The sequence below is a fragment of the Bactrocera neohumeralis genome, chromosome 6 (genome assembly GCF_024586455.1).
Source record: "Bactrocera neohumeralis isolate Rockhampton chromosome 6, APGP_CSIRO_Bneo_wtdbg2-racon-allhic-juicebox.fasta_v2, whole genome shotgun sequence".
Lineage (NCBI taxonomy): Eukaryota > Metazoa > Arthropoda > Insecta > Diptera > Tephritidae > Bactrocera > Bactrocera neohumeralis.
In genome coordinates this window covers 3742192-3765240 of record NC_065923.1, presented here as the reverse complement: position 1 = coordinate 3765240, position 23049 = coordinate 3742192, and the positions used below count along the sequence as shown (strand labels likewise).

Here is a 23049-nt window from a genome sequence, read left to right as displayed (position 1 = left end):
GTAAGCCCTACGGCATGTAACTATGGAAGTATATCGCATATACTTTGATCAGAAGGCTTTTGTAATAGCCCTGACAGAAGACAGAGCGAATATGCATTAGCGGGCTTAATTTCCATTTACTTGCGCATTTGACCCATGTTAATGCAACTTTGCAATGCACAAAAATTTCGTGCATTTAGCTGAATTTACCAGATTTGAGTAGGCCACATTGCTCACAAATGGCCGATTTTTGCTATTTTTTGACAGATGTCGCTTAAAGTCTGCCGCCTCCGCGTTTACAGCATCAGGGGTAAGCAGTTTTATATTGCTCATTAAATTATGTATGTGCAAGTATATTAACAAAAACAAATTTTAATATTTTTTAGATGGCAGAAAATAAGCAACAGACAGTTTGCTATCCATTTTTCCAATATTCTTAACTTTTCCGCATTACAATCAGTTATTTCTTTTTTCAAAAATAACAAAATTTCTATTAATAATTTATCTTATTCATTTTTATTTCACTTTTTCTTAATAAATAAACAAATTTCACTATCAGCTGTTTAAATGCACAAGTCTGCCGTCTGTCACCATAAAATTTCAATGCGCATTAGCGTTGCTTAAGGCACATTAGTTTAGCTCGTCTGTCAGGGCTATAAGTTTGAGAGTTTTGAACTCAGCAAATTAAAAAATAAGTCAATTGCTTGCACACGAACAGTTAAAATTAGCTTAGTTTATACGTATAAAAATTCCTTGATGTTAATATTATATTTATCATTTAACACGCTTTTTAATTACTGCTCTTAACTAGTTATTTGTAATAGTTAATTTTTTTTTGTAATTTTTTTACATTGGGGTTAAAGCAGGCCTTGCTATCACACGACAGATGCCTCTGTCTATGAAAATCAGCATTGTGCTGCCAGCACCTACATAAATAAAAAATATTAATTACGCGCACCTAATGGTTTGAATTGTAAAAAACAAGACTTTTTTATCAACTTAATAGTTTTCAATTAAAAAATTGATATAGTAGACTATAAATTGAGTGTCCGAGCATATCTCTTTTTCTAGTTATTGGCATCTTTAGATGCAACACTGCTGCGTATTTAGTGTTTTTGTATTCGTAGAATTGGAAAGTTTGTGGGATCAAAATTTGCTCCTGTTTTTTGTTATATATTTTTATTAGAAACTTGTAAAAATTCTTTGGTTGAAAAATATTAAGCTATTCATAAAGATAAAATATTTTAAATAAGCTTAGACGTCCACATATATAGATAAAAGTTTGGTTTCGGAGCGGAAAAAGTAAGCACAAGAAAAACAATAACCTTTGCAACATACGAACCATCAGCAAAGGTGAATGACAAAATAGTTGGTTTTCTGAATTTTCTCTTAGTTTTGTTTTATACATATTTAGAGTGATGAAAATTGTGGGAATCTGTTATTATTAGAAATTATTAACGACTTAACTATAGTTTGTATTATTTTTAGGAAGTGAAATTAAAAAAAATAGCTACTTTCGAAAGCGAAATAACGCAATAAGAAGCAGGAGCAATCGCTTCAAATCAGTACCAAACGATCAGAAAAGCAGCGAAGTATCGTAAATAGAAGAAACCAAAAACGTCATAAGTTGTCATCGCTTTACGTTTTGCATTATTCTTTCACTCCCATTCTTAAATTCCTACTGGTCATAGAAGGCAGACGACCTAATCATTCATCCAGTATTCGTTCGACAGAAATTTTGGACGGTAATACTAGTAATATTTCGTGAAAAGCTAACATAGCTTAAATAAAATCTAAATTTCATTGTAAATTGGAAAAAATCCAATAGTGCAAATAACACTGAAACGTTAGTGCAAGGAAAACTAAAATTGTGCAAAGGTGAACATATTACGAGTGGAAAAGAAAGAAAGTAGTAAAGAGCAGCTATAGAAGAAGGGGCAAACCCAAAAGTGCAACCGAACACATATGCAGATTGGTCGCTATTGACAGCAATAGTTACAATAGCAAATTAAACACAAATTGTACAGAAATTCATCGTCGAGGTATTCCCTATCCTAGTTGTACTCCAACACACAAAAGCTCCTGCTGTGTTCGCTATACTCCCCCTTATGTGGTTTTACGTGTCATCGCCAATATAGGCCTAGTAAGAAAAAATAAAAATATAATTAAGCGCAGTGCCAAAGTTATCATTCGAGCAAGTGGCTAGCACACCAAACAGACGGTGTCTCGTGACATTGTTCAGCTGAGACTTTGCGCGACTGGGGCAAACGGAGAAACTTCTACTTTAACCGCAACTACAATTTAGTGTTCGCAAAAAGGAAAACAGCAGTCAGACTGCAAGCAATCAAATACTTAACTACGCATTCTACCTACATATAAGGCTCAGGTGAGCCAAATAATTATTTTAATTTTTTGTTTTAAACTTATCAACACACTTACGAGCAATATTTGATTGCATATTTCAAATAAAAATATCGCCAATTGTATTTGCTTTTATATGCGCACCTCGATATGCAATCAATTGCCATGTAAGATGTGCACTTTAATTTCGGACTTCAGCCAGTTTCACTTTATAAATTGTTTGTTTAGTTTTGTATAGTAATTTATTGTTTTCATTTTTGTTTGCATTGTTTATTCCTCTGAGTTGCTGTATCCGCCACATAGTGTAACCTCTTGCTAACTCATTTAGCAGAATTCAATTTAATTTTTTTTATTCTTCGACGTAATCGAGGGAAATTAACAATATATGATGCAATTTTTAATAAAGTTCGGTTTTACGAAATAACTGGAAGAAAAGTATAATAATATTCAAATGATGCCGTCGCCAGCTACTAACTTGTACGCAAAATTCCCTATCACGAAGTTGTTTGACCTTACCTGAGTGGCTATGCTACTGCTTCAACAACTGTAAATGTAATATAAAACGCTTTGGACACTCAGCTATGCCGTAAGCTTGGCGCACTACTTTTTCCGTGCACTACATTTACGCTCATTTTGCCGTCTGCCGGAAGCGGTTACTTATCTGCTTTGCCGCTTTGATTTTGTTCTTCGCTTTCATACACTTTCTGCAATACAACATAGTATTTAAATATTTTGCGTATGTCAAGAGTAAATAGGAATATGTTTTACGTTGTCAGAAAGTAGTAGTGAATTGTTCTCAATTGTTTACATATTTGTGTGATGCAAAGATGTTTTTTTTGTGATAAAGAGTGATTTTTTAGTAAACGAGAATTGAATTGTAATTGATTTGTAATGTGTAAATGAGCTCAAATTTTGTTTTATCTGTCAATCCATTAATTTATATTGCCTCGCAATTATTTATTTGTAAAAAAGCCAAAATAACATATCAAAATTTTAGGATTTTATGCATATTGTATATGGTTTTGTGTACTTTTATTTGTAAAGAAGACATTGTGCACGTAACTATATGCTTAGCTGAAAGTAATACATTGTGCTTTATCATCAACAGTGAGTTTTCTTACAACCTACAACTGTAGTTGCATTTGTTATGTTGATTGCACCATCAGTTGCTGTTATGTTGCACTGGTACAAAACGTAACATAAAAGTGAATTATCAATAAGCCGGAAAATGTAATAAAATTTAAAAGTTGCGCATTCAATGTATAGTAGCAATTTTCATTGTTGTTTACTTTTGAGAAGATTTAGTTCAATACGACTTTACCTTTTTTTGGAGCACCTCAAATATTGAGTACAGCGCCTATATATTGCTGCAGCAAAACCAATTCTCAATTTAGAATAATTTAATTTTCTCTTTTTATTATCTATTAAATTAGAAATAGTGAATGGCTAGTTTGTTTCAATGATAAATAAACATGTGGATATAGTATATGTAGATATGTATGTACAAACCTACATGTACAGATTAACACTGGAGCTAAGTAATACGTTTGCTATCAAGCATTAATTTCGTATTTGCACTACTCACCTTCAAGTGTGTATCGTGAAAAAAATATTATTATACCCTGAATAGTACCTTGTTATTAAGTTTGTGACACCCGACGCGGCACAGTCGATTTAGCCTTAACAGTGTATACGTTCGTCCCATTGACTGTCTGTATAAACTTTTATAGAAGCGGTTCATTGTCGGAACCGCCGATATCGGAGATTATATCATATAGTTGCCATAGAAACTGAACGTTGAAATCAAGTCCTTGTATGAGTTTTTATTTAATGAGTCAACTTCACTTCGCATGGATAATTGTCCAAAGCAACGGTATAATCTCCGAAGAAATTGTTCAGTTCGGACCACTTTAGCATATAGCTGCAATAAAAATTTACTGAACAAAGTAATGATATTGTGGAAACTTTTGTACTTGTGAAGGTTATTATAGCTTCGGTGCAACCATAGTTAACGTTTCTTCTTGTTTTAAATTTCAAGCCTTGTACTTTTCTTGTATTTTTTTGCTTATCAGTTTGTGTAGTATTTAACCAGTCATTTCGAAATTGTCGACATATGGAAACGTGTGATATTTGTGGTTAAATTTTTTCAATGGCACACTCGCAACCAAATTTTTTATAATGTTGCAATTTAAAGAACTTGTAATCTTTGGCCATTGCTGTATTTGGAGAATTCTGCTGAATCATCGTCAAATAAATTCATATTAAATTTAAATTTCATTTTAATCCCTTTCATAATCTATTTTCAGACTGTTCAGGCAAATCTTTCCTCTAGGCAAGGCCAATTGCATTTTAAATAACAACGTTTCTAATTTTGCGCCGAACTGGTTAGAATATTTGATTTTTATCACTGAAATGCCCGATAACAAGCACTTCATTGAGACAAAGAACTTATTTTGAGAAGTGCAATCACCACAACAAAAACATACTTCAAATATATATTTATATATTTTTATGACTTTGTTTAGTTATGCTTCGCTTTGTCGCGCAACTGCGTCAGCACCACCAAAACTCCAGACACTTGACGCCCACTGTACTAAGACGCAGTTGAGAGCAAGCAAGTGCAAGCTTTCGAGATCAATGTACAATGAATAGAGTTCTCTGTGGATTTCTTTGCATTTAATTGCTACTGTGTGTGTTAAGCAGACACCCGATTTTATTTAGTTCGCATTTGTTTTTGTGCTTGCGTGTAATTTTTATGTATGTATGTACACTGATTTAATTTGGCAAAAATGCATTGAACTTATAGCATTGAAGCTTTGAGCGCTAAAAGTCATTTACATAAATAAAATGTGTGCGCTCTGCTCTCACAGCCTCGAGGGTGGTGGCGGAGAGCTAAGTGAAATTGTCTGAAAGTCAAGTTCATGCACCCGTTAAATATTTACTACTTTCATAATGGCCGTTGTATGCTTTCGCGCTACCACTACCAATTCAGAACAGTTAAATACATACAAACACTTTCAAAACACTCAAATTTATACATACATATACATATGTATAAATATAAATATACACATACATACGTATGAAAGTTTGCATTTCATTCTGCGCCATCTCTTGACATCACATTTTAAAATTTCTGTATTATGAGTATTATCATATACATATATGTATGTATGTTGTTTTTTAAGTTTATATTCATGCCGAAGCAACTGTCCCCGTTCATGCTTTCCGTTATATTTGCCAATTTATGCAAATGAACCGATGCTAACGATTTTTAATTAGTACAAAGCAAGAGTCGGTCAGTTTACCGCATTCGCTCATACAATATAAGTTCATTCATAAGTCATAGCGCTTTGAATCAGCGGTGAAATATGCATTTGTAAACTATGTATGTAAGTATGTAGTATATATGCCGGCCATATCTGTGATAACGTCTGTCCAAATCATGAATATTTTGTTTTTTTATTTTAATATGCGTTCGGGGTTTGTTATGCTTTGTATTTATTAATTTTTTTTATTGTTTATATTTTATTTATTGTTGTTACTTATATAACAAGTAAGCAGTTGCTATGCCTTATATGTATATTTTTTTGTATTCTTCCAACCACACTTTGCGACTGTAAATTTTTTCTTCGGCGTAACTGTAACCAAAATCTAATTTATCGTCACAACGTCCAAGAGTGTGCCGAGTAAATAGTTATTTAACACACAAACTGGCATGTATGTGTTCTCTTTTAGAGTGTAGTTGTAGTTTTAAGAAACATTTAAGTTTCTCATTCTAATAATATGTTTTCAGTCGCAATGCCTTTCAATTATTCATGGTATTTTACCCACTGTTTATTTATGCCATCATTTCAATCTGATTTGTATTTTTTTCGACTTTATTCAGGGCGAAATGCGATATCACAAAAATTACGGTAATTTACACCTTAGTGTGATAAAGAACATTTTTGACAACTCGCCATTTCATATGAAAATTGCTTTTCATACATATGTTTCTATATGTATAGAAGTGCAATATATTAGCATGAAAGTGTTTTCGTCTATAATCAGCACAGTTTGAACATACATACGTACATATACATATACAATATATAAGTATACATAGGTGTGTTTATAAACATACATATACATACCACATATATGTATGTATATGTTTATATCTGTACGCATGTGAAACGAACAAAACTCAGATGTTAAGGTAAAAAATCACACACACATATACTCAAAAAAAACACTGGCAAATACTTGTCAGCCTTCATTGCAGTTGATAAGATTACGTTAAAAATATTTATAAAACAGAAAATGCCATTAAAGCCGAAATGGCTCGAAGGAAATAGTGAGTAGTGTTTCGTTGTAAATATGTCAGTATATAGTCACAAGTCATTGATGATTTCAATAGTTGTAGTGGGCAAACATGGATGAATGACGAATAAATATCGGTAATAAAACGCCGTATTCAATAAAATATTGTGATTATTCAAAAATCAATTATCAGTACTTAAATCAGTCAGCAGTCAGTCAGTCAATTAACCGAATATTCACTGCAATCGAACTAGCCAAAAGCAACTTTTGATAGTGAATAGTCACAGCCACAAAGTCAGAAATGAAGTCAACGGCAAACTAATTATTTGTCTTCAGCAGACAATCAAGGGTCATTTTTAGTAATTGTGTATAAAATTCAAGAGAAATTTATTTTACTTAAAAATACAACTTTTATGCCCATCTGCTCATACAAACACTTTTAATTTATATACTCTTTCCATGAACTCACTTCCGCTGCACAGCTACATTGCATTTCGTGTGAGTAGTTGGATACTCGTTTTGAAATGAATATATTACAATGTTCTGCATGTCATCGATTTAGCATAACTACAAATCAGTCGTTGTAGAGAAGTTGCATGGCGCTTCGTGTGTTCATTGTAGCCGAGGCCTCGTCTTTTGCTCGCTTGCCACCAAAGTAAATATCAACACCACGTGTTTGCTGTTGTTTACATGCCAATTAATTTATTTTTAGTTTCAGTTGAAGTGAACAACAGAAGGAATATAAGTAAAAGGGGAAAAATACTCAGGCGAACTTGAAGAAATCAAAAAGTTTATACCATGTAGTAAAATTAATTGCTCGTTCTAATATTAAAAGTTATCAGATCCAACAGTTAGCCGAATATCATCTCTCTAAACAAGCAATTGGTAATTTTTACATGGCGATATCCCTTGAGATGTCGGTGGTCAGAATTACATCAATTTTATGCTAGGTCAATATAGACAAAAAAGTTTATTTCGATTATAGACCAAAACAAATGAGAATAATTTGATTTCGAAAAAGTTAGACTGACTCAATGATACAAATATGAGGTTTTCGAGCTACTTTCTTTTCAATATCGAATTTAACGTTGTGAACAATTATTTTCATCGAAGAAACTCGACGAGACAGTCAAGAATTTTTCTTACTAGTTCTATTTGACGCCACAGTAGTGTCAGTTGTAGGTATAAATGTATGCATATATGTATGATTCATAGTTGTGGCCACACGTGGTCATACACTATATTGTAAATAAATCGATAAATAGCTTACCATGGCCACAGGTCTAACACAAACGTAACTGATAGAATTGAATAATTAACGTAGTACTTTGTTTGCCTTTGGCAAAGGGAATCAGACATTAGTTAGCTGGATTTAACTATTAGTTTCTCTTTTTCTCTATTCTTTTTTAAGGATCACTGTTATATCCCACCTTACTTTCTTTATATCTTCCAATCATATTGCATGTAGTTTAATTCTGTGTTTCTGCTAGTTTATTTTTATTTTGTTAAATTCCATTCAGTTTTATCCCAAATGCGATAGTTACTCGACAGGGCGTATGAGCAACTAATTTGGTATGGAAAATTTCGAGGCGTTCAATCTGCCAAGCTTTCAAGCAATATTTTACATCAATTTTAATAATTGTAAGGTAACGAATTTAATCATTATTATTTGTATTGTTTATTTTTGTGGTTCAATCACTAGCTAATTCCCCTCTCAAACCACTCAGTGGTGATTAAAGTGTGTTATAATGGGAATAACTGAGAAAAAAAAACCGATTTTAGTATATTATGTAAAAGAGATATCAGAAAAATATATATTAGCTAGCACTTATTAGCTAATTCTCTTATATTAATTACAGCAAATCTTTCCTGATACGTATAAGTAGGCATATAGTGCATGCAAACCTACAAAATCACAAAAATATATGCCCATTAAAGTATTGTTAAATCTACAGCCAGCTTCGCGGTCAGCTGTAGCGATTTCCCCTATTTATTTTAGTTCTTTCGCATTGCTAGGGTTTCACCTAAACACTTTTGCCTCAACGTAGTGCTTTTTTCGCAATTTGCAAATTGAATTATTCACTTTTTCGCTTTGTTTTTGGTTTGTTTGCCAATATACTTACAGAAACTTATACATACATGTATACGTATGTATGTATGTATGTATGTTGAGTATGAATTCGCATTTGGTGTGGTTATTTTGGTTTGGCAAATCCTTTGGCTATGTGTGTGTGTTGTGTTTGGACTCTGGAGAATAATGGTCAGTGTGTGCTGACGTATGTACGTATGTATTTTTGTTGAAAGTCGTTTTGTTGTCTGCGGCGTTTTCCATTATTTTATTGTACCTTAGTTTAGTGGTTTTTATGTCTTTTGTGGTGGTGATTATGGAAATTCATAAAAGTATGCGTATGCATGTGTGTATGTATCTATTCGCCCGCTTATTTTCATACTTTGCATATGCAGATAATTGTATTTAGAACTCAGACTGCTGCTATGCGCTCTACTCAATACAGCTCTTCTTTGTTGTTGCTATTTCTTATAATAATCGCCGTTAGCTTTGGCTGCGTATATATGTACATATGTATTTTGCTATTTTTTACTCTCATAGGCATAATTTTTCATACTCTTTCGCACGTCGGTAGGGCCAATGTTGATTGCAAAGGTGTTGCGTGACCTCAGTTTTCGCGTGAACTTGACGAGAAGGTATTGTACAATTTTTGTGCGTTCTCCTTACTCCGTGCTTATAGTTTGTTGAATTTTTTCGGTAGTTTTCTGTTAAAGTTTGAAGTGTTATAGTACAGGAAAATATAAAAACTTTTACTTTTGGTTCTGCAACACAAAGGTACTTAACACATAAAACATGTGTTCATTTGTTTTTTAGTGTAGTTGGAACTGCTTTAAAAGTGTTCTTTTATTTGTTCATAGTGACCATTTCATATATTTTTGCTGTAAATAGAAACAGCTGTGTGTTGTTTGAATGATCACTAATATTCAAGTTGTAAAACAAAGTTCGACATTTTGTTGAATGGATTAAAAATATGGTCTGCGAATGTTTCTTAAAGAGCGGCAATGGATTTTTAGAAAACTGTAAAAATCAAAACAACATGTGTATACTTGGCCATTAATAAGCGTGACAAATGTTTGCATAGTGGGAAGCAAATAAAATAATACGTAATAAACAACAAAGTTAAAACTTTTCAAACTGAACTAAAAACAAGAAACACCGTTAAATCGACTAGACCAAAGCTATGGTACTTTTTATAGCAGCACAAGAAACACCGTTAAATCGACTAGACCAAAGCTATGGTACTTTTTATAGCAGCATCTCTTATAGCATAAAAGCGTATAAAAAGGGGTTTATCTTGATTTTGATCGGTCAGTTTGTAGGGTAGCTATATGCTATGGTGGTCCGATCTGAACAATTTGTACAGATGTTGCAGTGTTGCCTTGGACAATTGTCTGTACCAAATTTCGTGAAGATATTTGATTAAATAAAGAGTTTTCCATACATGGATTTGAGTATGATCGATATGGGGAAAAAGCTGCGATACTAGGCGTATATATGTATATACAGACGAACGGAGATGGCTATATCTACTCGCTTCGTCACACGGATATTTATATACATATGTATATGTATAATAAGGCAAAAGTAGTTAGTGATAAAAATCTGTAAATTACTTTTCACTCTGAGAGGTGTATGACTTGGTAGAACGATGAGTTGGGTATTTAGATTGAATGCCGTAATGTAGGCAATATTTTTGTAAATTAATAAAATATTAATAAGTAATAAATTGAATAAAATTAGTAAAAGTGATCAATAAGTTAGGGTAACCAGTGTTAGAATTTGGTTAGAAATGGTTGACTGTGCTGACTAAAAGATTGAGGGCATTATGTATTAAAAAATAATTTTTAAAATATTTTAAACAGGTTTTAATTAGATAACAATTGCGACTGCTTCGGGGAAGAAATATACTTATTTTTGTTCACAAAAAAATAAGCTCGAAGCTCTTTTTTTTAGCTCTCTGCAGTTTTCTTTCAATTTCTGCGTATTTTTATGTGTTCGCTTTGTACGCCTGTCCTAGTGTAATGTCCTTTAATTTCTTATATAATAATTACACACAAAAATGTACATTATTTTTATTTTATTGTATTATTATCTTGTATCTTGTATCTCATAGCTTGCTTTGGAGCACTATCTAAAAACAAAATCTACAACTCGACAAGAGCAAAAAAGTAAAACTAAAAAAAAAATAATAATAAAAACTAGCATTTTACGCAAAAACGCAAAGCCATAAAAGTTTAAGAAAAAGTACATAAAGAAAGCAAAAAAACTAAGCGTAGCGAAAACAATCAAAAGTAAGTCCTACAACAACTACTACCTACTACATACTATACAATTTTACAATTATTAGCAAATATTCGAATTGCATATCTACATATACATACATATACATACATATATATATATATCTATGTATGTTAGCTTGTTTGTTTGTATCATTAGCAATTATGAAATATTCTTCTATTTTTATTGAATAAACGCATCAATGCAATGAAATGCAATTTACTAAATATCTACCTATTCTTTTTACATACATACATACTTTTCTTGTGCATCAATTCACTTCACACATATTATATGTATTTGCATTTGTATTTGAATTGTGTTACATAAGCATTACCACTCTCATAAATATCCACAGCTTAGCTGAAATTCAAATATTTCTGCACTTCATCCCCGTCTTTTGTTGTGTGTTCGTTGAACTTTCATTTTGTGCATATTTCTGTAGAAATTAATTATATTTATTTTATGAAATTTCGAAAAGAAATATCGATCATCGGATAAAATGAGGAGAGATCGTAGATTGGATTTTAGTCTTTGACCCCTCAAATCGTTAACAAAACCTTTTTTGTTTTACTATGCATTTTCTATTGTCCTCCTTTATCTACAGCAGTTTAAATGACTTTAACCTGGAGTTGTCTTCACAGTGGCGCCTTTAAAGACTTTTGCGACACGTGTTCAAAATAAAGTGCTGTCTTTCGTTTCTCTCTCGTGCTCCTGAAAAATTCTATGACTTTGATATATTTAATTAATCACGAAATCATGACTGGTTCGTTTAAAGTTCTTTATTCGACCATTCAAAATTAGAACATTGCTTATATCGGTACCCGTAGAACTCCTTTGAATAAGTTTAGATAGTATAGACATAAGGGTGATATGTATATACTCCACCAATTAAATAAAAGAGCGAATAAAATGCCATAGAAAACCTCATTAAATTTTAAATATTTATACTAAAAATGTATGTACTCCGAACTCATTCCGAAACTACTCCGAATGTGTTTCGAAATTATATATTCCGATTCCTCACTTCTAATTTACTCCGAATTATTTCCCAAACTACAATAATTATACTCTATACTTAAGTACTTTTGCATTTATATATATAACATATTGTTTTTTTCCATTTGTATTTTAAATGAACATTCTGATGCATAAACATTTTTATTTCAAATAAAATATGTTCGCAGTTTTTCACTCAAGTGTGCCTATCTCCTGGTGCATTTCTATATTAAAAGCAACTATTCATATACATATACATATATATACATACATAAACGCATATTTACAATTTGTTCCACCTTAATAACACCAAAAACAAGTAATTGTCCAACCATCTTTCAAAATCGCCTTTATCGCCTTGTCCATTATTTTCAATAATTGAGTGCACTCGCATAAAAAAATCCCGCATTCTTATTTAAATTGCTGTTACCACAAAAAGTGTGCCTTTGGCACTTTAAATTTTGTGGTTTTCTTTTAATTGTTTTCGTTATAGTTTCAGTTTTTGGTTATACTAATTTATTTGGGATCAATTAAGTGTGTGGCACGTGTGAGACAGTTCTGTTTTAGTTTTTGAATTTTGCATAAAAAAATAATAATAATTAAAGCGTTTCTAAATAACTTATAACATCGAAATTTTTATAAAAAGTATGATTTTTGTTACTAAAATTTATTGTTCTCCACACACAACTGCGGCCATATACATACTTTTAACCAAAAATGCAAGCATTTGTTTTTAATAATTTTTATTTTCATTTCATCCTCTAACCACAAAGTGCTCTTCTGTTCAAACTCGATAACCCTGGTTGACAAAACAAATCGCCACTGCAACGCCTGCCATCCAATTTTCAAGTTTTTATTAACAAATGCATACCATAATAATAATACACATAACAACAAGAACAGCATGTATGCAATGTTTAGCCAAAAAGTTGACGGGAAAAATATTTGGGAGCAAAATTATGCGTCATTGCATACATTTAGGCTCTTATGCATTGCTTTTTACTATAAGCGCTTATTAGCGTGTTGCCTACATATAGGCGCATAATCGTTTTTTCTCTATTTTAAATTCCACTATTAACTTAAAGTTAGTTAGCAGGACCTTTGCATCCCTGCTTGTTCTTGATAACCGTTATGAATCTAAAAAAAGTTGAATTCTTCGTAGAGGAAAATATATCCATTTGCATGTTCTACAAGCTAAGAGTTCAAAGGAATTTGTTTAATTCATGTCTAATAATATTAGTAAATAATTTTCTGTTTTGTTGACACAAAATAATCGATTATTTATCTCATCCAAAGTGCGAAAACAAAAGGAAGACATGCAAGTGAATGTCGCTGGTCTACGTCGGAACATCAAAAATCTTGCGCACAACTACTCAGATGCGCAGGTAAGCTGGCTCCAAACCCCAGTCTCTTCCACATAATCATAAATCTCTTCTAATGTATATTTTCTCGTGCGCTCTTTCACTCTTTTTCACAGGTAAAAGTACGTGAGGCCACCTCCAATGACCCGTGGGGGCCGTCGGCCACGATAATGGCCGAAATCGCCGATCTCACCTACAATGTGGTTGCCTTCTCGGAGATAATGCAAATGATTTGGAAGCGCCTGAATGATCATGGCAAGAACTGGCGTCATGTCTACAAAGCGCTCATACTGTTGGAGTATTTAATCAAAACCGGCACAGAGAAGGTGGCGCAACAGTGCAAAGAGAATATTTTCGCCATACAAACACTGCGTGAATTCGTGTACTTTGAAGAGGGTAAAGATCAGGGCACGCATGTGCGCGAAAAGGCTAAGCAGCTGGTGAATTTATTGAAAGACGATGAGCGTTTGAAGAATGAGCGCGTGAAAGCTTTGAAGGCGAAAGAACGTTTCGCTCAACATCCCAGTGGTTTTGGTAGTGATGGATATATTGATGGACCGACGCATCGTGATATGCCGCCCGGCTGGCAGGAGGAACCGAAGCCGGTGTCCGAACTTGAGTTGGTGCGTCCACAAACGGCGGGCGAAGAGGAGCTTCAATTGCAGTTGGCCATGGCGATGTCGCGCGAAGAAGCCGAACAAGAAGAGGCTAAGCGACGCAGCGATGATGTGCGACTACAGCTTGCGCTGAGCCAGAGTGAACAAGATTTCAAGTGTGTACAATTATTGACTACTCCGGAAACAAAATATTTACATCTATCTACTATTTCAGAGATCAAACGGTTCCAGCTGCGGCGCCTAAAAAGGAAGAACCACAATCACATCTGTTAGATTTGCTGGACATTTCTTTGGGTGCCACGAGCATTTCGAGTCCACCGTTGGGCGCCACAGGCGGCAGTGGCGATCCATGGGCCACACCGGCACGAGCTGGGAGTCAGGTATTTCCAACAACAATTTACATTAGTTTACATATGTTACTGTTGGTCCTATATAAATTTTTCGCAGCTATCTGATCCTTGGTCGGGCACATCATCGCCACAAATCGATCCTTGGCAACCGGCCGCAGCTATGCGTACCGCCATCGCTCCAGCGCCGTTGGGCGCCGTCGGCGGTATAGGCAGTAATGGTGATGATGCCTGGGGTCTAACACGCACACAATCGCCGTCCGTCGCTTCTGGCTCGTCAACTGAGGGTTGGCTGCATAGCAATGGCGCTGGCATTGCCGGTGCGGCTGGTGGCGCAGCGATTTTGAATGGCAATTCCATTGGTGGCGGTGCTATTGGTGGCCTAGACCCTTGGCTTTCGAAAACGGGCGCTATTGGTGGTGCACCTGCAGCGGAGAGAGTGGAACCAACAGATCCTTGGTTGACGGAAAGTGTGAAACCAGTTACTATGGCACCACTAGCGGCTGCGCCTAATGTCGACCCATGGGCGCCCAAAGCCGGTGCGACCAGTGATGACCCTTGGAAGAGTAATCAAACGAGTGCGGTTAAGGTATGGCGGTATAAAATCGTACTTCACATTAAATCATATAAAATAATAACAATATTTTCCAGAAGCCTTCGCCCGATTTGGATGAGTTCGATATAATAACCAATCGTAATAAGACTGGCGATTTACTAACTAACAACTTGATAAGTGCTTCGAACAACAATAACGGTAATTTTGTTTGGAATTCTCATTTTAATTTACTAAAACTATTTTGCATCTTCAACACAGCATCACTACTCGATGAAATGGATCCTCTGTCTGCAACGAATTCATCGCTCAATGCATCATCAACGAATACGAACAAACAACTGAAAACACCGCAATCGTTCTTAGGTGAAAACTCGTCATTAGTTAACTTGGATAATCTAATAAAGCCCGTGCAAACGCAGTCACAAGCTGGCAATGCTGCCTACAATCCATTTAGCGATACTGTTATACCACCAAAAACAAATCTATTCCAACAACAACAGCCTGCGGTGAGTCGCTTATGTAATATTTGCTTATATTATATTTGCTTGGTTTGGAAAAGTTAGGTTACGAACACTCAGCAGCTACTGAAAGTTATAACAAAAATAACCTATAAATTTGTTACTGTTATTTACAGGTACCGTCCATTAACCAGCTAAAACAGCAACAGCCTTTTGCTATGACTATGAATCAGGATCCTTGGGCGCCGGTTGCTAACTCCACTAATGCGTCTCAGGTACGTTCAGCCATACAGTCATAGGTTAATGCCATAATTGCATAAAACATGCGAAAATTAATTTGAAAATTCTAGCAAAAGATCTTTTCAAGTAAAGAAGAAGACTTTGAAATTATTATTATGAATAATTTAAACCAATATTTTTGGTGCATGGTCTGCTAGGGTCTGAAATGCATTATGCGGTGTCATTAAAGGGTTGCGAAATGTATTGGGGAATCGTCTAAGATTTCAAAATTCTTACCTAAATACTATCCCCCAACAAAATGTATTGCTTATTGTGATTATTTCGTTTAATTACATTTTTATAGTGAATGTGCTCTAAATACTTTATTTTTTTACTTACTATAATCTGCTATAATTTAACTTATTTAACTTGTAATTTTATTAGACTTTATTAATTCAATTAAATTCTACAATTATCAATTCTTTTTCTTCTTAAACATTTAATTTCTCTTCTCAATTCACCAAAAAAATGTTTGCTTACGCATGAAAAAAACAACCAAAACAACAACGTAAAATTATTCTTCCCTTCTTTTGACAACTAAGTCCTCCAGAAACTTCTTTACTGATTACGATAGCGACGACTTTACAAGTTTTAATAGCAGCAATGAGCATAATCACAATGACATACTGAACAACAGTAATAATAGTAATAACAAACAAACCAACAACAACTTCAATAATGACAACAAACAAGCTATGCAATACTCCAAAAGTGATTATGAAGTCTTCAACTCTTCGTTTGCCAGCTCAAGCGACTTTTTTATATATCGTAATAACAACAACAATAATAACAATAACAAAAGTCAACATGATGGACCACACCAATTCCAAACACAAGTACAAATTCATAGTCAAAGTGTAGATAATATACGTAATATGCAAATTGCCAGCGACAGCGACACCGATCTGCATGAGAGAGCCTCAACCAATACGCTACGCAGCTTCCAAGGCAAAGTCAACAACAATACGCTGCGCTTTCAGTCGACACTCGCACCCACTACCACTCAATTTCAGCCCTTTGCTGACTTCAGCAACGCAATTAAGCCCGATTTTCCGAGTGCCAATAGTAATTTTAATACTAATAACACCAACAACAACAATAATCCTTTATCGAATTATGCATTTGGCCAGCCACCGGTCGGCAGTGCAAATGACAAATATCCAGCAGCGTCGTTGACGTCAAGCTACAGCAATGCCTTGACAGCTGCTCTGGCCGACACGCCGGGCATTAAAATAGCGCCGGTATCGATGTTGCCCACGTCAGGTACAACAATGCAAACAACATTTGGTTATGCCGCCGGTTTTGGCAACAGCTTTGATAACAATGGCGGCGCCGGCGGTGCTGGCAGTGCTGGCGGTGGCTCGCTGTTCAATTATGGCTTCTTCGATGCGAATTCTTCAATGAACCACAACCAAAACAACAATTATGGAAATAATATCGATAACAATAATGCAATATTTTCGACGTCCACCTTATCGTCATCGTCGTTGGGCAACTGTAAGCTGGAAGTGAGTGTCCATTAAACACGCTCTGATTGCTCTGAAAAAGTTGAAAATAGTACTGTATTAATGCAAAGTTGCTGTACTTGTTAACGTTGGCTATAAAGCGTGCAATACATATTTGTTGAGTTCATTGCTATGCTATTGCGTTGAATTTGTTGCTGTGACGAGCGTTTATTTTTACAATTGATATTTGAGTTTGTTAATTTGACATTAGTTGCGTACTTCTATTTGTTATATTGCTCCGATTTTATTCGTTGCTCGTTATTTGTTTTGTTAGTTTGGCTAGTTTTCTTCTTGTTTTGTATTGTTTTTAATTTTATTTGAAATTAGGTCTTAACTGGAACTAATTGGTTTCTATTGTTTATTTAAGCAGCGTGATCTGTCCATTCAATATTGCACAGTTAGGTTCTTTGGTAGGTTTAAAGTGTCTAAAGATTGATTTTATTAAATTAAATATTTCGGATTAAGTAATAATAATGTAAGAATGCCTTAGAATGGCAGCCAATGAATTTTAAAAACATTTTTTTCTTCAATGGTATAAAAAACATTAACTTCGGCTGTACCGAAGCCGTAATACTAATAAATAAAATAGTATGACTGCTATATGCTATAGTGGTCCGAATAGAACAACTTGTTTAAAAATTGTAGTGTTGCCTTGGCTAATAATCCATGCCAGATTTTGTGAAGAATAATTTCAAATCGATATCTCAAAAAGATATCGAACAGACAGATCGTTATAGCTAAATCGACTAAGCTCAGTCACGCTCATCATTTATACATACATATATTATAGGGTCTCCAAACTTAATATACCCTGTTCGGGGAATAATTAGCAAGTAATAAATACATAATAATATAGAATAAATAATAATGCGTCGGGAAGTATGCAACGGTGTGCACAAACATTTAAAAGAACTTATTTAATAAGAAAAGTAAACGGCTAGTATTGTGGAAAATAAAAAAAATAAAAATTTTTCAAGACATTCAGGATAAAAAAAATGTAAATATATACGAAATCGTTTCCTATTGAAAATAAAAAAAATAAAAAATTTTTCAAGACATTCAGGATAAAAAAAATGTAAATATATACGAAATCGTTTCCTATTGCAGATTAGGATCACCTGCAGGCTTAAATAATTTAAGAAAGATGTTAAATTTTCAAAAAATACTTAGAATTGCTCAGAAAGTATTATAATATATGTATGTATATATTTTTAAAATTTTTTATACATTAATGCATTTTTTAATTTTTTTTTGTATTTGTTTATATTTTTTTGTTTTATTTACTTATTTTTTTTTATGTAAACACACTTCAAAATATTAAATATTTAGTATTTGAATATTTTTCAATCCAAACAAGTTTCAAATAATTAAAATTTCAGGGATTCTTTAAAAATTATGAACTTTTTGCAATAATACATTTAGGTACAAAATCTTGCTAATTAAAATAAATTGAGTAACTTTTCCTATTTTTTGTTTTTATTTTACAAAATCCTTGATAACTAAATTTTACAACAAAGCTAATGTTTTTCTTGCTACCCCTTCTTACTTCCACTTTCTGCGCTCCTTTAACCAACGTTTGTCTCTTTGAAACATATTTGCTCCACATTCATACATAGTATATACTTATGTACTCACAAGTATTACTTCCACATAATTTCTCAAAATTTTGTATCTTATAGCCAACAATGGAGGCTTGGACGCTTAAATAAAAACAATGGGTAAACTTAATAAACGCTTTAAACAAATATTAATCGCATGCCATACGCAGGCGCAAATTCATAAAAAATAAAAAAAAAATAACTCGAAATGTTTTATAACTCTTTATTATTGTATGTTTATGAAATGTTTCGAAGTTTTTTATGAGTTGCTGCGTTATTTTATTGTCTAACCAGTAGAAAGTTGTCGTAGCTGCATAGAACACTTGTAAATAACCTAAATATATGTAGCGAGTAAACTAACATTCGAGAAAAATTCAGCTAAAAAGATATATGCATGACAATTGCGGCGCCCTACTAACCCAACAAGTTACTTAGTGTGTATATTATATACTTTTAGCCATATTATGTGCAAAAATAAATATTTGCAAATGTAAAATTTTGAAAAAATTTCACTTTTTATGAATTTTTCTGTTTCTTATAATCACACATATGTATACAGTAATATTTCATGGTATTCGAAAATTAAACGATTTCCTATCTCCATTTCAGAACAACAATAATATGCCTTGGATGAACCCGGAAGCAGCATCGTCGTCGAATCCATTCTTATCGTAAAGTAGTTTTTTAAATGCGGAAATTTATATAGGGCGGGTTATAAAACAGCGTGTGCGAGTTAGAGGAATAAAGATTTCTTTTTTTATATAGACATATTTACGCATAAAAGAGAGAGAAACTAAAACAAACAAAAAAAAAAAAACAATAATGATAGTAAGGAGTATAAATTTAATATAAGTATTATAATTGTAATAAATGTTTGAAAAGCGGACAGGACAGTTGTAATTGAGCGTGTTAAACAAAGTGAGAGAGAACGTCAAACGAGCAGAGAGCGCGCAACAAACTGTTGTGAGCGCATGCGTGCGTGTGTGTGTGTGGTTGTAGCGCCAAAAATAAAAATTTCCAAGCACCTCAAAGGTAGTGCATGTTAAATGTAAACCAAAAAAATATGCGCATTTGCCACCACATACACATAGCCACATTACGCTCTTCAATATGTTGCCTAAGCAGCAGATCAATTAAAAACAAAGAAATTACCTAAAATCACTCACACTCACACACAGACACCTAGAATTATATAAACGTATGAAATTAAGCTGTTACGGTATGCGAAACGATTGTGTAAACACCGATTCTACAATATTTTATTTCAAATCCAATAGAAATTTTAATTGTTTAAATATTTTATTCGTTGTAAATTTTCCATAATTTTCTCTTGTAATTTTTAACAAAAGCGATATGTATACAAAAAAATATTTTTATATATACACAACACATACACATGTATGAAAAGGAACACTATGAACAATGCTATGTTGCAATTTGCTAAGCGCCAGAGAAATTATGTTTGTTGTAATACTGTTGTATGCGTTCAACCAATAATGACAGCTAACGATGTGTACCACTTATATACCTATATATTATATTTACAAAATACTAAACCAAATGAAAGCGTTAACAGCCAGGCTAAATTAAGAAAGCGAATCAAAATTATTAAAATGTGCAAGAAATAGCCTACAAAATGTTTATTACTGCTTACAAGCTTATTATTACCATTTAGTGACTTTATTTAGCCGGTAGCAGGTATCAACGATTATGTGACATAATACCATTTGTGCTACTAACTGTTTTATTTCATTTTAACTACAACTCATACAAGCTATACAATCTAAGCGCTATGATTTTGTTTCATTTCATAAAATTTACAAAAACAAATTTATTTCACAATGTAACATGCGTGTTGTGTTAAATTTGTGTAAAAACAACAATATTTGAGCAAATTTATTAAATACAATTATTTTTAACTGCTTTTGCATATTGATTTATAGAATTGTAAATATTTACACTTGCAAATATTTTTTTATTTATTGGCGGAGCATTGTAGTGTTGTTGTAGCGGAGCGTACTATTTTTGGTTAAAATTTGTTGTAATATACGATTTCATGGCGTAATTCTGCAACCGATGTCGAAGTATCCAAGGGGATATTGATTCGGACGTTGTTGTTTTAGTAACAAACATCAGATTCCCAGTCAATTTTGTGCATATTGTTACCGTTTATGTGACCGACACGGACCCTTTTTTAATCCGAACCTTGTTTGCAATATAGATGTAACTAAAACGATTTAGTTTTTGTTGTTATAGCGTCAAAAAAGACTCCACAAATAACCATGAGGAATGCTATCGAACAGACAAGCTTCGGCCTGATAAAAATCCGAGTCCATTCCGGTTACAAACGATTGTCATGGAACGTGCCTTAGTTTTTCAATTTACTGTTGCTATAAATATTTGCCAAAGTTTGGAAAATCGCAAATCGAACAAACAACTGGTATAAATCAATAGAGTGGTATAATCAACTGAAAATGGTACATTTAGTACGTGGTAATACCCCCTTAAATATGCCACGAGTATATAAGAGCTAACAATGTCTCATGCAAGTTTATGGCGCTCTTATCTAAAGAGGCTTCCATACATTGGAGAACATTTTGAATAGTGTTTAATCAATAGTAATAGTGCGACCTTCTTCTGCTTTTTTCTAGATGTTTCTGGCCTTCTTCCTCGGTATCCTACGTATTGGATTATATAGTATTTGTTGTTTTTGTCTAAAGTCTCCTTGAATGCTGCTAACAATTTGCGAAGAAGGTTTTCAATTTCTCGACTTCAAGTAACTAAGAGTTTCAGGTCTGCAGTCGGAATTAAACTGATCCAAACAAAGAGTGATAAAAATTTCAATGAAATTTCAGCTCCCAACTGACAATAACGTATAAGCAAGCGCCTTACTGTACAGAAAACAAGTTTTATTTTTTTTTTTGAAATATGCATTCCGGGATTGCCAGATGTTTCGTTTATTTAATAATTAATTTCACAAATTCAATTGCAATTCTAAAGGCACGCGGAAATCACAGTATTGGTCAGAATAAAAAAATGGAAACAGTGTTCAACCACTTTGGAATATTTTGAGTACAGTTATATAGATTATATGAAGTTGCTCGACCATTTCGATATCGCTTACTTCCACTACAATGCTCATCTTTAATAGAGCATAAAATATAACACTGCTGTCGCAAGAATATTTGCCCCAAACACACGACATTAAATTTACAATTGAAATAGGCCGGTGAAAATGGTAAACTAAACAACACTCAAGCTTAGCAGCAATATAAAACAACAAAAACGATAAGAAAATCAACTAAACTAATATAATTTCTTATTTATTTAGAACATAAAAATATATACAAAACCAAAAAAATTTTATAAAAACCTAATTGAAGCATTTTTATTGACAAATTAACAATAAGAACAACAAAGGTGCAATATGAAAGTATAAAAAACAAATTTAGCATTGAAAGCGTGGCTGAAGTGAAGAAGAAGAAGCAGAAATGCACAGTTCATATGACAGCAATCACGAAAATTTGCAGCGATTGGATTTAGGCAACGAATTTCATGCATATGTATTAGGGTGGCACATGCCGCACATAGTCGGTATAATATGCCCGTCGGCAGTAAAATTTGCTATTTATTTGACCGCGACCGAGGCAGCACACACAGATATATGTAAGAGCATGCGCGCTTGTGTGTGAGCACTGATTTTAGGTGGCGCCGACGTGCAATTCACTTTCTTTGCAACACCTTCTGCCAAGCTGGCACATATGCTTGCATGTAGGTATGTATGTATGTACTATGTAAGTGTGTATGTGTTTTCCTCTCAATTTATATTCCATTTTATAGACGCGGCGTGTCTGCAGTATCACGATTATGTTAATTCGGTGAATGATAGCCTGCTGCAACAACAACAAAGCGAAAGTGTTTTGCACATTTTCCGTAGAATGACTAAGGTGGCGACGACACAATGCACACCTTATCAGCGGCCACTCATGTTGCGAACAGGCGTTGATGCGACCGCGTCACAGCTGATACACTTATCCTTCGTGAACATGTGTATGGTACATAAACATATGTATATAATCCACTCCTCTTTGGAAATACTAATAATTCAGTTGCGAAATAGTTACGCAGTAATAGTCTCATCAATAAAACTGTTTCTAAATGTGTGTGTGTGTATTTCGCGGCGTCTGGTGACATAGTTGTGCGCAGGCGCAGGCGTCACATGTTTTGCATAACATTTGACCTCTGTTACACCGCATCCATGTATTATTTGGAACTATCTGCGCCTCCAGCTGTTTTGCGGTGACATCACTCCACAAGCTATTTGGCGGATAGTGTG

At 33.7% G+C, this 23049-nt stretch overlaps 1 protein-coding gene across 15 annotated transcripts; it reads left to right on the top strand.

The window, feature by feature from the left end:
* The first annotated feature begins 1120 nt into the window (after positions 1 to 1120).
* LOC126761264 (epsin-1) lies at positions 1121 to 22090 on the top strand. 15 transcript variants are annotated; one of them, XM_050477290.1, is made up of 12 exons: positions 9309 to 9487; positions 10827 to 11004; positions 13289 to 13377; positions 13470 to 14125; positions 14185 to 14350; positions 14418 to 14906; positions 14969 to 15071; positions 15132 to 15379; positions 15508 to 15606; positions 16153 to 17118; positions 18795 to 18833; positions 19323 to 22090. In XM_050477290.1, coding segments are annotated over exons 2-11 (2847 nt in total). In that variant the 5' UTR covers positions 9309 to 9487; positions 10827 to 11003; the 3' UTR covers positions 18825 to 18833; positions 19323 to 22090. The 15 variants fall into 15 exon arrangements, with proteins under 15 accessions (XP_050333236.1, XP_050333237.1, XP_050333240.1 ...); XM_050477279.1 differs by lacking the exons at positions 9309 to 9487; positions 18795 to 18833 and adding an exon at positions 1121 to 1281; XM_050477280.1 differs by lacking the exons at positions 9309 to 9487; positions 18795 to 18833 and adding an exon at positions 1121 to 1332.
* Positions 22091 to 23049: the final 959 nt, after the last annotated feature.

Coding starts and splice junctions, on each gene's coding strand:
- LOC126761264 (XM_050477283.1), top strand. Junction 15,072..15,131: donor TGCTTCGAACAACAATAACG/GTAATTTTGTTT, acceptor TCTTCAACACAG/CATCACTACTCGATGAAATG. Junction 15,380..15,507: donor TCCAACAACAACAGCCTGCG/GTGAGTCGCTTA, acceptor TGTTATTTACAG/GTACCGTCCATTAACCAGCT.